Here is a 15,702-nt window from a genome sequence, read left to right on the forward strand (position 1 = left end):
TAGGTCACACAGTAGCCAAAATGTAACAAAAAATGTGTTGCTAGTACCTTCCTGTTTCAAAACATTTTTTCCCTACCGAATACAGTCCTGGTGTCAGTGAATGTGCAGTTTAATCCCTCCTCGTGGACTTCAGTATAGTACAGGACAGTTTAATCCCTCCCCGTGGACTTCAGTATAGTACAGGACAGTTTAATCCCTCTCCGTGGACCTCAGTATAGTACAGGACAGTTTAATCCCTCTCCGTGGACCTCAGTATAGTACAGGACAGTTTAATCCCTCCCCGTGGACCTCAGTATAGTACAGGACAGTTTAATCCCTCTCCGTGGACCTCAGTATAGTACAGGACAGTTTAATCCCTCCCCGTGGACCTCAGTATAGTACAGGACAGTTTAATCCCTCCTCGTGGACCTCAGTATAGTACAGGACAGTTTAATCCCTCCTCGTGGACCTCAGTATAGTACAGGACAGTTTAATCCCTCCCCGTGGACCTCAGTATAGTACAGGACAGTTTAATCCCTCCTCGTGGACCTCAGTATAGTACAGGACAGTTTAATCCCTCTCCGTGGACCTCAGTATAGTACAGGACAGTTTAATCCCTCCCCGTGGACCTCAGTATAGTACAGGACAGTTTAATCCCTCTCCGTGGACCTCAGTATAGTACAGGACAGTTTAATCCCTCTCCGTGGACCTCAGTATAGTACAGGACAGTTTAATCCCTCCCCGTGGACCTCAGTATAGTACAGGACAGTTTAATCCCTCCCCGTGGACCTCAGTATAGTACAGGACAGTTTAATCCCTCCTCGTGGACCTCAGTATAGTACAGGACAGTTTAATCCCTCCCCGTGGACCTCAGTATAGTACAGGACAGTTTAATCCCTCCTCGTGGACCTCAGTATAGTACCGGACAGTTTAATCCCTCCTCCGTGGACCTCAGTATAGTACAGGACAGTTTAATCCCTCCCCGTGGACCTCAGTATAGTACAGGACAGTTTAATCCCTCCCCGTGGACCTCAGTATAGTACAGGACAGTTTAATCCCTCCCCATGGACTTCAGTATAGTACAGGACAGTTTAATCCCTCCTCCGTGGACCTCAGTATAGTACAGGACAGTTTAATCCCTCCCTGGACCTCAGTATAGTGGACCTCAGTATAGTACAGGACAGTTTAATCCCTCCTCGTGGACCTCAGTATAGTACAGGACAGTTTAATCCCTCTCCGTGGACCTCAGTATAGTACAGGACAGTTTAATCCCTCCTCGTGGACCTCAGTATAGTACAGGACAGTTTAATCCCTCTCCGTGGACCTCAGTATAGTACAGGACAGTTTAATCCCTCCCCGTGGACCTCAGTATAGTACAGGACAGTTTAATCCCTCCTCGTGGACCTCAGTATAGTACAGGACAGTTTAATCCCTCTCCGTGGACCTCAGTATAGTACAGGACAGTTTAATCCCTCCCCGTGGACCTCAGTATAGTACAGGACAGTTTAATCCCTCCCGTGGACCTCAGTATAGTACAGGACAGTTTAATCCCTCCCCGTGGACCTCAGTATAGTACAGGACAGTTTAATCCCTCCCCTCGTGGACCTCAGTATAGTACAGGACAGTTTAATCCCTCCTCGTGGACCTCAGTATAGTACAGGACAGTTTAATCCCTCTCCGTGGACCTCAGTATAGTACAGGACAGTTTAATCCCTCCTCGTGGACCTCAGTATAGTACAGGACAGTTTAATCCCTCCCCGTGGACCTCAGTATAGTACAGGACAGTTTAATCCCTCCCCGTGGACCTCAGTATAGTACAGGACAGTTTAATCCCTCCCCGTGGACCTCAGTATAGTACAGGACAGTTTAATCCCTCTCCGTGGACCTCAGTATAGTACAGGACAGTTTAATCCCTCCCCGTGGACCTCAGTATAGTACAGGACAGTTTAATCCCTCCACGTGGACCTCAGTATAGTACAGGACAGTTTAATCCCTCTCCCTCGTGGACCTCAGTATAGTACAGGACAGTTTAATCCCTCCCCGTGGACCTCAGTATAGTACAGGACAGTTTAATCCCTCCCCGTGGACCTCAGTATAGTACAGGACAGTTTAATCCCTCTCCGTGGACCTCAGTATAGTACAGGACAGTTTAATCCCTCCTCCGTGGACCTCAGTATAGTACAGGACAGTTTAATCCAGCCATGAGGGAGTGATTTAGCCACACAGGAGTGATTTAGCCACGAGGGAGTGATTTAGCCACGCGGGAGTGATTTTTTTTGCCACGCAGGAGTGATTTTAGCCACGCGGGAGTGATTTTAGCCACGCGGGAGTGATTTTAGCCACACGGGAGTGATTTTAGCCACGAGGGAGTGATTTTAGCCACGAGGGAGTGATTTTAGCCACGCGGGAGTGATTTTAGCCACACGGGAGTGATTTTAGCCACGAGGGAGTGATTTTAGCCACGAGGGAGTGATTTTAGTCACGAGGGAGTGATTTTAGTCACGAGGGAGTGATTTTAGTCACGAGGGAGTGATTTTAGCCACGAGGGAGTGATTTTAGCCACGAGGGAGTGATTTAGCCACGAGGGAGTGATTTAGTGATCTGTAAACCCATAGTATACGACTCCCAGCTTCCTACCTACCTGAGTAGTAGTAAGCCTTGAACCCTCGTCCCCCGATGTTGAAGTCAGACTTGAACACCACCAGCAGCTGGTTGGAGGTAGTAACAATTTTAGGAGGTGTCTCCCCTCCACAGTAGTTCCCCAGGTGTCTGTGAGTGACGGTGGGCCCGTCGAAGAGAGCCACGAAGTCAAAGTTACAGCCCTCGTTGTTCTCCAGCTGGAGGGAATGAATTACATTTTTATTTTGTCATATTTATGACCCAGTCGGGATACTTAGAAACTTCCAGTATGTGCATCCCAATTGGCTCCTTATTCCCCATATAGTGCCCGGGCTCTGGCCCAAAGTAGTGAACTATATAGATTAAATTGGGTACCATTTGGGATGCATCGATTGTCTTTACATGTTAGAGAACGTACCTGGAAGTCGAGGAAGACCAGACTAACCACGCTGCGGTTGGATACATGGACCGTCCAGGAACAGTCGGCGTTGTTGCTGTACTGGGTATCTGGACTGTAGCCGGGGCTGGAGATGATGCCAGACAGACCGGTTAGGACCCCACCACACATGTCTGGTGGGAGAGAGAGAGAGAGAGAGACAGGGTGTGCAGGATTTTGTTCCAGCCCAGCTCTAAGTTAAAACACCTGATTCAACTACTCAAGGCCTTGTCTTGTTCCTAGTTGTGGGTACTGTGAGGTTTGAGTGGCTGTACTCAGCAAAGCCATACATGCATATCAATGGCTTTGGTTATCCTGTGTGAGAAAGTAAAAGCTCACCTTTCCTGTAGCTCACAGAGAACCCTCTGTGAGTCACATGACGATCGGAGTGGAAAATGATCGACATAACATTCCAGGAGGAGGTGAACTGAGGAGGGGACATGACACCACAGAACGTCCCCAGTAGGTTCCCCTCATCCTCGGATACACCGTTATAGATCTTGATGTGGTCATAGGAGCAGGTGACGTGATACTCCAACTCAAAGTCGTGAAAGGTGAGCAGGACGGAGGACCCCTCGGCCACTACAATCAGCCACACACACTCCATGTTGTACGGGTACAGACCTGGGTAGTTGGGGCTGGAGATGTTGCCGGAAGAGGCAGAGAGGATCCCACCACATTTCACCCCTTGGTGAAATATAAGTTAGATGAGTAAAAGGTGTAGTTTTATAGATGATATATTTTTTATATATAGTGTAGACTGAGGGTTTTGTAATTAGTTTACTGTTACGTATTAGTTTATAATTTACACATTAGTAACAGTTACTTACAACACACATATACAGTGCATTCAGAAAGTATTCAGACCCCTTGACTTTTTCCACATTGTTACGTTACAACCGTATTCTAAAATGGATTTAAATCATTTTTCCCCCTCATCCATCTACACACAATACCCCATAATGACATCACAATACCCCATAATGACATCACAATACCCCATAATGACAAAAGAAAAACAGGTTTTTATACATACAAAAAATTAAATCACATTTCCGTAAGTATTCAGACCCTTTACTCAGAACATTGTTGAAGCACCTTTGGCAGCGATTACAGCCTCAAGTCTTCTTGGGTATGACACTACAAGCTTGGAACACCTGTATTTGGGGAGTTTCTCCCATTCTTCTCTGCTGATCCTCTCAAGCTCTGTCAGGTTGGATGGGGAGCGTTGCTGCACAGCTATTTTCAGGTCTCTCCAGAAATGTTAAATCGGGTTCAAGTCCGGGCTCTGGCGGGGCCACTAAAGGACATTCAGAGATTTGTCCCGAAGGTTTTCATCAATGATCTCTCTGTACTTTGCTCTGTTCATCTTTGCCACAATCCTGACTGGTCTCCCAGTCCCTGTCGCTGAAAAATATCCCCACAGCATGATGCTGCCACCACCATGCTTCACCGTAGGGATCATGCCAGGTTTCTTCTAGACTTGACGCTTGGCATTCAGGCCAAAGAGTTCAATCTTGGTTTCATCAGACCAGAGAATCTTGTTTCTCATGGTCTGAGAGTCTTTGGTTGCCTTTTGGCAAACTCCAAGCGGGCTGTCAAGCGCCATTTACTGAGGAGTGGCTTCTGTCTGGCCACTCTACCATAAAGGCCTGATTGGTGGAGTGCAGCAGAGATGGCTGTCCTTCTGGAAGGTTCTCCCATCTCCACAGAGGAACTATAGAGCTCTGTCACAGTGACCATCGTGTTCTTGGTCACCTCCCCGACTAAGGCCCTTCTCCCCCGAGGGAGACCTTCAATGCTGCATAAATGTTTTTGGTAACCTTCCCCAGATCTGTGCCTCGACACAACCCTGTCTCGGAGCTCTACAGACAATTCCTTTGACCTCATGGCTTGGTTTTTGCTCTGACATGCAATGTCAAATGTGGGACCTTATATAGACAGGTGTGTGCCTTTCCAAATCATGTCCAATCAATTGAATTTACCACAGGTGGGCTCCAATCAAGTTGTAGAAACATCTCAAGGATGATCAATGGAAACAGGATGCACCTGAGCTCAATTTCGAGTCTCATAGCAAAGGATCTGAATACTTATGTTTTTTTTTTTTTAAACATGTTTTTCGCTTTGTCATTATGGGGTATAGTGTGTCGATTGCTGATATATATATATATATATATATATATATATATATATATTTTTTTTAAATCTATTTTCGAATAAGGCTGTAATGTAAAAACAAAAATGTGAAAAAGTTAAGAGGTCTGAATACTTCCCGAAGGCTCTGTGAGCGTTGCAACTGAATTTGCTGAGGCAAATGTTATAGCAATATATTCAATGGAAAAAGCTCACCTTTCTTAGAAACAGCCTTGCCAACAACCAACAGTAAATAAAAGAGTATATCCATCCTAAAAGTCATGTTGTTGTTATCGTTTTGTTGTCACACTTCAAATAGGATTACAAAGCCAATGACAATACAAATAAATAGAAAAACAAGAGCAAAGTCCTGTCACCACAGCCCTGGGATGATGGCAGAGGTGGGAGAAACTGGAATAGGATCTTGGCGGAGGAACCCGATATGTTGGGTATATCGAGTGAACAAGTGGCAAAGGTGGCTTGTCAGGACTGTATGGAAAGATGGGATAAATTAGTAATGACGGTGACACACGCTCACACTGGACACCATGCAGCTGCCATGGAGTTTATAAAGGAGACAGCACCAGGATGGAGGACATCCTTCTGTCACAAAAACAAATGTGCTCATTTTGGCTAGGGAGAGATGGGTGTTCACTGAAGGGGAGGGAGAGATGGGGGTTCACTGAGGGGGAGGGAGAGATGGGGGTTCACTGAGGGGGAGGGAGAGAGATCACCCCGTGCACTGAGGGAGGGAGAGAGAGGGAGATATATGGTGGTTATATATATATCTGTCCCAGAGCTTGTTGGAGCGTTGATGAAGTTCATGGAGTATCTGGACAGTGGGAACACATTCACTTTCATTGTGTAGCCTTAAGCAGGGCTGGCCCTTCTCCTGGGGAGCTCTGTGTGTGCAGGTTTTGGTTCTAACCCTACTGTTGAGCAGGTCCTCATGAGCTAGGCCTGCTTGTGGTCAGTGTCAGGATATCTTTTTATTGACTTTATTTAATCTTTATTTAACTAGGCAAGTCAAAAGGCCTCCTGTGGGGACGGGGGCTGGGAATAAAGATACTAATAAATTAAATACAAATATAGAACACATGACAACACAGCATGGTAGCAACACAACATGGTAGCAGCACAACATGGTAGCAACACAACATGGTAGCAGCACAACATGGTAGCAACACAACATGGTAGCAACACAACATGGTAGCAGCACAACATGGTAGCAACACAACATGGTAGCAGCACAACATGGTAGCAGCACAACATGGTAGCAACTGCACACAGTGCTTTGGTATCAGCATATCTTACTCATCTGCCTTCCAGTGCTTTAATGGCTGATCAATACTAAATTGCTGTGTTTTTTGCGACGTAGACCTCTGCTCGAGTAAAGTGAGAAAAAAAAAGCAATGCAGCGCAATAGCGCCACCTAGGAGACCGTTTGTGGAATTGCTGACACATGCAGCAATTCCACAAACAGTCTGCTAGATGGCGCTGTTGCGCTTCATTGAGCGTCACCATGAAAGTCAACTCCGGGAAACGTAAGGAGTCAGGCTGTTTGATGATTGGTTTGTGTCTGAGCCCTGAACTGAACTGAAATAAATAAGAACCAGATTAAAATCACTCATGTTTTCCTCAGTCACAACCGTTCCTGGAACCAAAATACATACAAGCCTCCGGTTTCCAAGAAAGTTGGATTACGATTTTGCAGACAGATTCAGAACATAATTTGCGTAGTTTTCTGAAAGCGGAAGGCTTTGTATACTACAACCTGGAGGAAATGTGTTTCAGTGAGATATAAGTTGTTTAGAGCAATGAAATAACTCAATGACCGCTAAACACCAATTAACAGCAAAGCAGCCAAGTTTACAGTGGAAAGGTCCTTGTGAAATACCTCAGGCTGATAACATATAGAGTTCTCAGTTGCCTGACAGGATGTTTACAGGGGAAAGGTCCTTGTGAAATACCTCAGGCTGATAACATATAGAGTTCTCAGTTGCCTGACAGGATGTCTAGAACACTTAAAAGCTGTTATGAATTCAGAAATATTAAAAGCACTAAATGGATTTTGGATATTTTTTAAAATTCTCGTGTTGGACTTAGAGCGCACAGTTGAAACAAATGGTAGAGTGCCTCTCATTAGATTCCATGTGTTTTTTTTTTATCACAGCAGTAACAAGACATGATTCAAGCGTCTCATAAACTGAACAGTTGATTCAGATAACTAGTGCCGGAGTAGGAAAAAAAAGGATAGGAGTTATGAAACCATACTAGTGTCACCAAGACACGTGTTAAATCTTATTTAAAATGTACGTTCAGATGTTGTGTGCTACCGTCTGAAAGGCTGCTACCACTTCTCTATGTATTGCCATTATTTAACCAGGTACGTCATTGAAGTCGTTCTCTTGGACCATTCCAACCCTCTGAATCTCTCCGAGCTGCATATTCATTCAGACGTTGAATTGTGTGTCCGGTCTCCATCTGCAGGCTCCAACACAGCCATCCAGACCGCCGAAGGCTGCTCCATAGCTTTGTGTATTAGCGTTAATTAACCAAGTGGGTTGATCTTTTTCAACCCTACGCCCTGAAACTCTGTGTCTGCTTATTCATTCAGATGTTGTACTAAAGACTGAACCGTGTGTTCCCAACAAGAAGATCCTTGACAGTCAGTCTCTTTCTCAGTGGTATAACGTACTTTGGTTAAAAAAAAAGACTTTCAAGTACTACTGAAGTCGTTTTATGTGTTATCTGTACTTAACTTTCTGACTATTTATAGTTTGATTCGTTTGACTTTTACTCAACTACATTCCTAAATAAAATATTTCCTTTTTACTCCCATACAATTTCCCTGACACCAACAAGTACACTCTACAGTACATGTCAAATGCTCAGGCAGGACAGAATAATGGTCCAATTCACACAGATGTCAATATAACGCATTGTCATCCCTACTGCCTCTGATCTGGCATACTTACTAAGCAGACTTAAAAAATACACTCTGATGTATATCTTTTTCTCAAGTATGACATTTGGGTACTTTTTACACCACTGTACTCAAGTACATTTTAAAATCAGATACTTTTAGACTTTTACTCAAGTAGTATTTTCCTGGGTCATTTTTACTTTTTACTTGAGTCATTTTCTATTAAGGCGTCTTTACTTTTTCTCAAGTATGACATTTGGGTACTTTTTACACCACTGTACTCAAGTACATTTTAAAATCAGATACTTTTAGACTTTTACTCAAGTAGTATTTTCCTGGGTCATTTTTACTTTTTACTTGAGTCATTTTCTATTAAGGCGTCTTTACTTTTACTCATGTATGACAATTGGGTACTTTTTTTACGTCACTGTCATTTCTTTCCTCCAGTTGTAAAAGGTGGGTCTATAACTGTTCTCTCTCTCCCTCACGGACTACCGTGAATAAACATGTGCCATTGAGATCGTCCTTATACAGCCATTCATTGCATAGAGGAGATGAGTTATCGCCATGGCCAATAGGTACACAATTAAATCCTCCCTCCTAAAGCAATAACAGTAGGCTGAGGTACGTTAGAGAGAGAGAGAGAGAGAGAGAGGAATGCATTATACTGTGTGGGCTGTGTGATGAACGATAAGGAGCCTCTTTGACTCTTGACCTTGCAGGATGAGGTTCTCTATAGGTGGCCATTTTGTTTTTGTTTTTGCTAGTTGCTACTGTTGCTGCTTGGTTGGCGTTTTGCATTGCAATGATGAGTCATGCTTTCTGAAGGCCACACAGCGGCTTAGTGGAAAGGCAAAATAACAAAATGGGAGTTCAAAGACGAGACGGAAACTGATACAGCACAAATGGATGCGGGGGGAATGAGAAAGATGGCAATTATCTTTTGAACACAGACATTAGCCTAGCGTAGGAAGTCCCATAAAAATGTAATGCGGCATGACGTTTTCCCCACACACTGTCCGTCTAAGAAGAAGCCATTGGTGCTGTGCAGTGCGATAATCTTAGTTGTTGTTTCAGGTGAAATGTCACTCGAAAAACATGTCTGATTGTCTATCTATTTAAAGGGAAATTCCACCCCAAAACTATATTTTGGATAGTTTTTGGACCGATGAAACGAATACCAAAATATCGTTTTTGGGTAGAGTTTTCCTTTAAGCATTGGCAGCACTGATGTAATGAATGATACAGTGAGCGAGGTGACGCGACAGGCTCCAGTATAAATCGTCTAGAACACATAACAGGAGGAGCGAGAGATGTAGAGGCCCCGACACAGACAGGTAAACATTACGCTACTGTTATAGCCCTCAGCAAAACAACCACTTCATTAAGCTGTTTTACCACTCTCGGTGTCGGTGTGTATTATGGGTAGCCTGGATATTTGATGGTTTCTCTGTCCATGCATACAAAGACCTTGGAAATCCTTCTTGAGTATGATTTGTGGATTCAGATAAAGTATTTATAATATGTGTGCTGTGTGTGTGTGTATGCATTGCGCCCGTGCCTGTGTGTGTGCGCACGTGCCCGTGCCTGTGTGTGTGTGTGCACGCGCCCGTGCCTGTGTTTGTGTGTGTGTGTGTGTGCACGTGCCCGTGCCTGTGTTTGTGTGTGTGTGTGTATGAAGACTTGTTTTAAGCTGTACTACTAGCCTTTACCATTTAACCACTGGCGTCCGAGTCGTAATGATGACCTCACCTAATCAGCAGATTGATCCGGCTATGATCTCACATGAATATTCACAAAACTAATTAAAAATACAGAATAGAATAATCAAAATAAAAGCCCTGGTAATTATGATAATATTCAAATCCGATGAGTCAAATCCTCTCAAGATGGTTGTGTCTGAAATAGCACCCTGTCCCCTATACAGTGCACAACTTTTGACTATGACCTATAGGGGTCAGGTCAAAAGCAATGTGCTATATTAGAGAACAGGGTGCCATTTCAGACACAGTATATGAACAAACAAACAAAAAAAATGGGAAACCTGCTGTCAGATAATTGATCTGAATGACTCTCCATAGGATACAGTAGAGATTCAGTAGAATATTCCTCACCAGATTTACAGCTGATGGAACTGGTCAGTTATCTGTGGCCTTTTGGTGGAACGTTGGTTATTCGCCAGCTTGTGAATGTACATGGTTCTCCGCATGGGTGTGATATAGTCGGTGCCAATGTTAATAGTTACAGGAAGTCGCCATAGTCCTCCATATGTCTTAAGGCCTGTGAATCCTTTCCACGTGACCAAATTGTGTTCTGATTCTTCCTCTCTTCCAGGGCTCCCTCCAGGGCTCCCTCCAGGGCTCCCTCCCTACTCCCCACTGGGATAGCTACCCTCTACCCAACCACAAAAAAATCAATGCGATGACATTAAATCAACATGGAAAACGGATTGGATTTGCAAAAAGTAATCAACGTAAGGACATTTTGGTATTTTTTTTTGTACCAAACTTCTAACTAAATCCAGTGACATGGTGAAATGCTTTAACGTCTCTCAGTGAGACCTGGATAGAGGAGGGATACCTGGATAGAGGAGGGACACCTGGATAGAGGAGGGATACCTGGATAGAGGAGGGATACCTGGATAGAGGAGGGATACCTGGATAGAGGAGGGATACCTGGATAGAGGAGGGATACCTGGATAGAGGAGGGATACCTGGATAGAGGAGGGATACCTGGATAGAGGAGGGATACCTGGATAGAGGAGGGATACATGACCAGGGATAGAGGAGGGATACCTGACCAGGGATAGAGGAGGGATACATGACCAGGGATAGAGGAGGGATACCTGGATAGAGGAGGGATACATGGATAGAGGAGGGATACATGACCAGGGATAGAGGAGGGATACCTGGATAGAGGAGGGATACATGGATAGAGGAGGGATACATGACCAGGGATAGAGGAGGGATACAGGACCAGGGGATAGAGGAGGGATACATGACCAGGGGATATAGGAGGGATACATGACCAGGGATAGAGGAGGGATACATGACCAGGGGATAGAGGAGGGATAGATGGATAGATGACCAGGGATAGAGGAGGGATAGATGACCAGGGGATAGAGGAGGGATACCTGACCAGGGGATAGAGGAGGGATACATGACCAGGGATAGAGGAGGGATACATGACCAGGGATAGAGGAGGGATACCTGACCAGGGGATAGAGGAGAGATACATGACCAGGGATAGAGGAGGGATACTTAACCAGGGGATAGAGGAGGGATACATGGATAGATGACCAGGGATAGAGGAGGGATAGATGGATAGAGGAGGGATACATGACCAGGGGATAGAGGAGGGATAGATGGATAGAGGAGGGATACATGACCAGGGGATAAACACGTGCAGTGCATTGTGGATAGATAAAGTAATGATCAACATGGTCCACAGTGCCCCTCTACATAGCTAACCCTATGGCCCTAGCAACGCTGATGACCCTAGCAACCCGATGTTCCTAGCAACCATCATGGCCCTAGCAACCCTGATGGCCCTAACAACCCTCATGGCCCTAATATCCCTGATGTCCCTAGCAACCCTATGCCCCTATCAACCCTGATTTCTCAAACAACCCTGATGGCCCTAGCAGCCATGATGGCCCTAGCAGCTCTGGGGCCTCATTTATCAATATTGTGTAGAAACCATTCTAAAATACTTCAGAATAGATTTTTTAAAATGTTGGTACGCATAGAAAAAGTGTGATTTATCAAACAATCCTACGAGCATGCACACCGGTAGGAGATAATCATTGATAAATACCAATTGTTCTCAGCCTCAGTGCTTGTACAAGACCTTGGCTATTTTCATTTAAAAACGCCCCTAATTAACCATATATGGTCAAAATCATCCCTTTAAAGCCTGTGGGGATATACAACACTGTACCATGAAAGACAACGTCGCAACCTAACAAAGCTAAGTTTGTTTTTCTTTTCTTAGACTGAAATAGAGTTGCTACTGTCAGAGATTGAGTTCAACCTAAAGGTTTTATTTTGCTCAGTTGTGGCTTGACCAGTAAAAATTAAAACACAGCTCCAAAGAGAAGACCAATAAGCCATCCATCCTCACCAATAAGACATCCATCCTCACCAATAAGCCATCCATCCTCACCAATAAGACATCCATCCTCACCAACAATCCATCCATCCTCACCAATAAGCCATCCATCCTCACCAATAAGCCATCCATCCTCACCAATAAGACATCCATCCTCACCAATAAGCCATCCATCCTCACCAATAAGCCATCCATCCTCACCAATAAGCCATCCATCCAACCTCACCATCCATCCTCACCAATAAGCCATCCTCACCAATAAGCCATCCTCACCAATAAGCCATCACCAATAAGCCATCCATCCTCACCAATAAGCCATCCATCCTCACCAATAAGCCATTCATTCATCCTCACCAATAAGCCATCCATCCAACCTCACCAATAAGCCATCCATCCAACCTCACCAATAAGCCATCCATCCTCACCAATAAGCCATCCATCCATCCTCACCAATAAGCCATTCATCCTCACCAATAAGCCATCCATCCTCACCAATAAGCCATTCATCCTCACCAATAAGCCATTCATCCATCCTCACCAATAAGCCATCCATCCTCACCAATAAGCCATTCATCCTCACCAATAAGCCATCCATCCTCACCAATAAGCCATTCATCCTCACCAATAAGCCATTCATCCTCACCAATAAGCCACCCCTCCTCAACAGAATGAACGAGTCATGCGTTCCACCTGGTCAGCTAGCCACCACATTCAGCAGCGTATGTGGACACCTTCTTCAGATTAGTGGATTCGGCTATTTCGAGCACACAGCCATGCAATCTCCACAGACACACATTGACATGCTCCCGTGCACAAATCAAGGTCCATACAGAAACAGTTTGTTGAGATCAGTGTGGAAGAACTTGACTGGCTTGCAAAGAGCCCTGACGTCAACCACATTGAACACCTTTGGGATGAATTGGAACACCGACTGCGAGCCAGGCCTAATCGCCAAACATCAGTGCCTGACCTCACTAATGCTCTTGTGGCTGAATGGAAATATGTCCCTTAGTGGAAAGCCTTTCCAGAAGAGTTGAGGCTGTTATAGCAGCAAAGAGGGGGACCAACTCCATGATTTTGGAATGAGATGTTTGATGAGCAGGTGTCCACATACTTTTGGTCATGCAGTGTTTTTCCCGCATCACCTGCACATTAAGAGTGGAAGTATTTTCTGTTGACAAGAGTTGAACTCATTTTGGGATGGAGCTTTTATGACGATATGGGTGTCGTCTGTTGCTCCGTTCGTATTTGGGAACCCATTGATGGCAAAGAAACCCATCTTGACTTCAATCTGTTGTGCAATGGTGTATGCTGATGATTGCATCGAAAACATTGCCCTCATCGAGGGCTGTGAGATGCCGATCGGCAAGCTCCCTTTGAAAAGTGCCTATTGCCAGAAACTCAAGGGTGGATAGCACTTGGATGTGCACCGGAATGGCATGTGTTTGCCATTCAAAAGTAGCTCTTAAATCCTCGCAAAAATACTATATGATTGGCTTTGGGAAACGATATCTGATGAGACAATCTTCACTTTCTGCAATAACAACAAAAAGTCCCACCTTTATCTAAAAACGAGCTGAGATCAGCCTCTCAGTCAATTTCTCAACATCTCTGTCTTTCATGGTATTTACACAATAGTTTCACTTTCACTCAAGTTTTACCAATGACTATACTTTATATAGATAATTATCAGATTTTTTTTTTACTGATGTGGTCAAAATATATGCCTGTCAAGATATGTCGATTGAATTCACAATGGAAATACAATGAAATCGAAAAATTATTTAATTATTACTCTTACAATTTCAGACATTTTCAACATTTATTTTCCCCATTCTATGCTTGACAAGCAGTTCCCTTGTTCCACCACTTGGCACTGTACGTGCGTATGGTCACAGGCCGTGTGTAAATGTACTGAAACTCGCAAGCAGCAGTTCATATTGATAAATCTCACACTTTGCACGGACATTTTCCCACGCATGATTTACGCTCTGATTTTGTTTCCTGATTGATAAATGAGGCCCCATGGTGACACATTGGCTCTGCTATGAACTGGCACTGCCCTCTGCTTCCTGACAGCCAGATGGACTGGGGTCTGAACCACGTATGCACCATGCCCAGGGCTCTGGGTGGCACCAGCTGGATCTATCTTGCTACAGACTGGGCTCTGCAGTCCCATTCTCTACCCAGATAAATGTGTACTCATTCATGGGTTTAGCTGTAGAGAAAGTTTCACCATATTCTTTCCCACTAGTCTATTAGTTTTTAAATCCACAATTGGCCATTAAAGAGTACACACTAGAGAGAAGGGTAGAAAGGAAACAACTAAAATACAAAACAATAAGCTTCTAACTGAAAACAAATGACTGATTGGGTATTAGTGATTGGGTATTAGTGATTGGGTATTAGAGATTGGGTATTAGGGATTAAGTATTAGTGATTGGGTATTAGGGATTAGGTATTAGTGATTGGGTATTAGTGATTGGCTATTGGGTATTAGTGATTGGGTATTTGGGATTGGGTATTAGTGATTGGGTATTAGAGATTGGGTATTAGGGATTAGGTATTAGTGATTGGGTATTAGGGATTAGGTATTAGTGATTGGGTATTAGGGATTGGGTATTAGGGATTAGGTATTAGGAATTAGGTATTAGTGATTGGGTATTAGTGATTGGCTATTGGGTATTAGTGATTGGGTATTAGTGATTGGGTATTAGGGATTGGGTATTAGGGATTGGGTATTAGTGATAGGGTATTAGGGATTGAGTATTAGGGATTGAGTATTAGTGATTGGGTATTAGTGATTGGCTATTAGGTATTAGTGATTGGCTATTAGGTATTAGTGATTCGGTATTAGTGATTGGGTATTAGGGATTAGTGATTGGGTATTAGTGATTGGCTATTGGGTATTAGTGATTGGCTATTGGGTATTAGTGATTGGGTATTAGTGATTGTGTATTAGGGATTGGGTATTAGTGATTGGCTATTGGGTATTAGTGATTGGCTATTAGGTATTAGTGATTGGGTATTAGGGATTGGGTATTAGTGATTGAGTATTAGGGATTGAGTATTAGTGATTGGGTATTAGTGATTGGCTATTAGGTATTAGTGATTGGCTATTAGGTATTAGTGATTGGGTATTAGTGATTGTGTATTAGGGATTGGGTATTAGTGATTGGCTATTGGGTATTAGTGATTGGGTATTAGTGATTGGGTATTAGTGATTGGCTATTAGGTATTAGGGATTGGGTATTAGTGATTGGCTATTGGGTATTAGTGATTGGGTATTAGGGATTGGGTATTAGGGATTAGTGATTGGGTATTAGGGATTAGTGATTGGGTATTAGTGATTGGCTATTGGGTATTAGTGATTGGGTATTAGTGATTGGGTATTAGTGATTGAGTATTAGTGATTGGGTATTAGGGAGTGGGTATTAGGGATTAGTGATTGGCTATTAGTGATTGGCTATTGGGTATTAGTGATTGGGTATTAGTGATT

At 43.8% G+C, this 15,702-nt stretch overlaps 1 protein-coding gene across 1 annotated transcript in view; it reads right to left on the minus strand.

Annotated features, from left to right (window-relative positions):
• LOC139386794 (CUB domain containing protein 2) overlaps window positions 1–15,702 on the minus strand; it is a 30,533-nt gene that overhangs the window by 1,354 nt on the left and 13,477 nt on the right. Inside the window, exons 2-4 of the mRNA XM_071132599.1 lie at window positions 3,374–3,721; window positions 3,017–3,168; window positions 2,621–2,816 (exon numbers count right to left, since the gene is read on the minus strand). Coding sequence (XP_070988700.1) covers window positions 2,621–2,816; window positions 3,017–3,168; window positions 3,374–3,721 — 696 coding nt within the window. The remainder of the gene's footprint in view (window positions 1–2,620; window positions 2,817–3,016; window positions 3,169–3,373; window positions 3,722–15,702) is intronic.

The sequence above is a fragment of the Oncorhynchus clarkii genome, chromosome 28 (genome assembly GCF_045791955.1).
Source record: "Oncorhynchus clarkii lewisi isolate Uvic-CL-2024 chromosome 28, UVic_Ocla_1.0, whole genome shotgun sequence".
Lineage (NCBI taxonomy): Eukaryota > Metazoa > Chordata > Actinopteri > Salmoniformes > Salmonidae > Oncorhynchus > Oncorhynchus clarkii.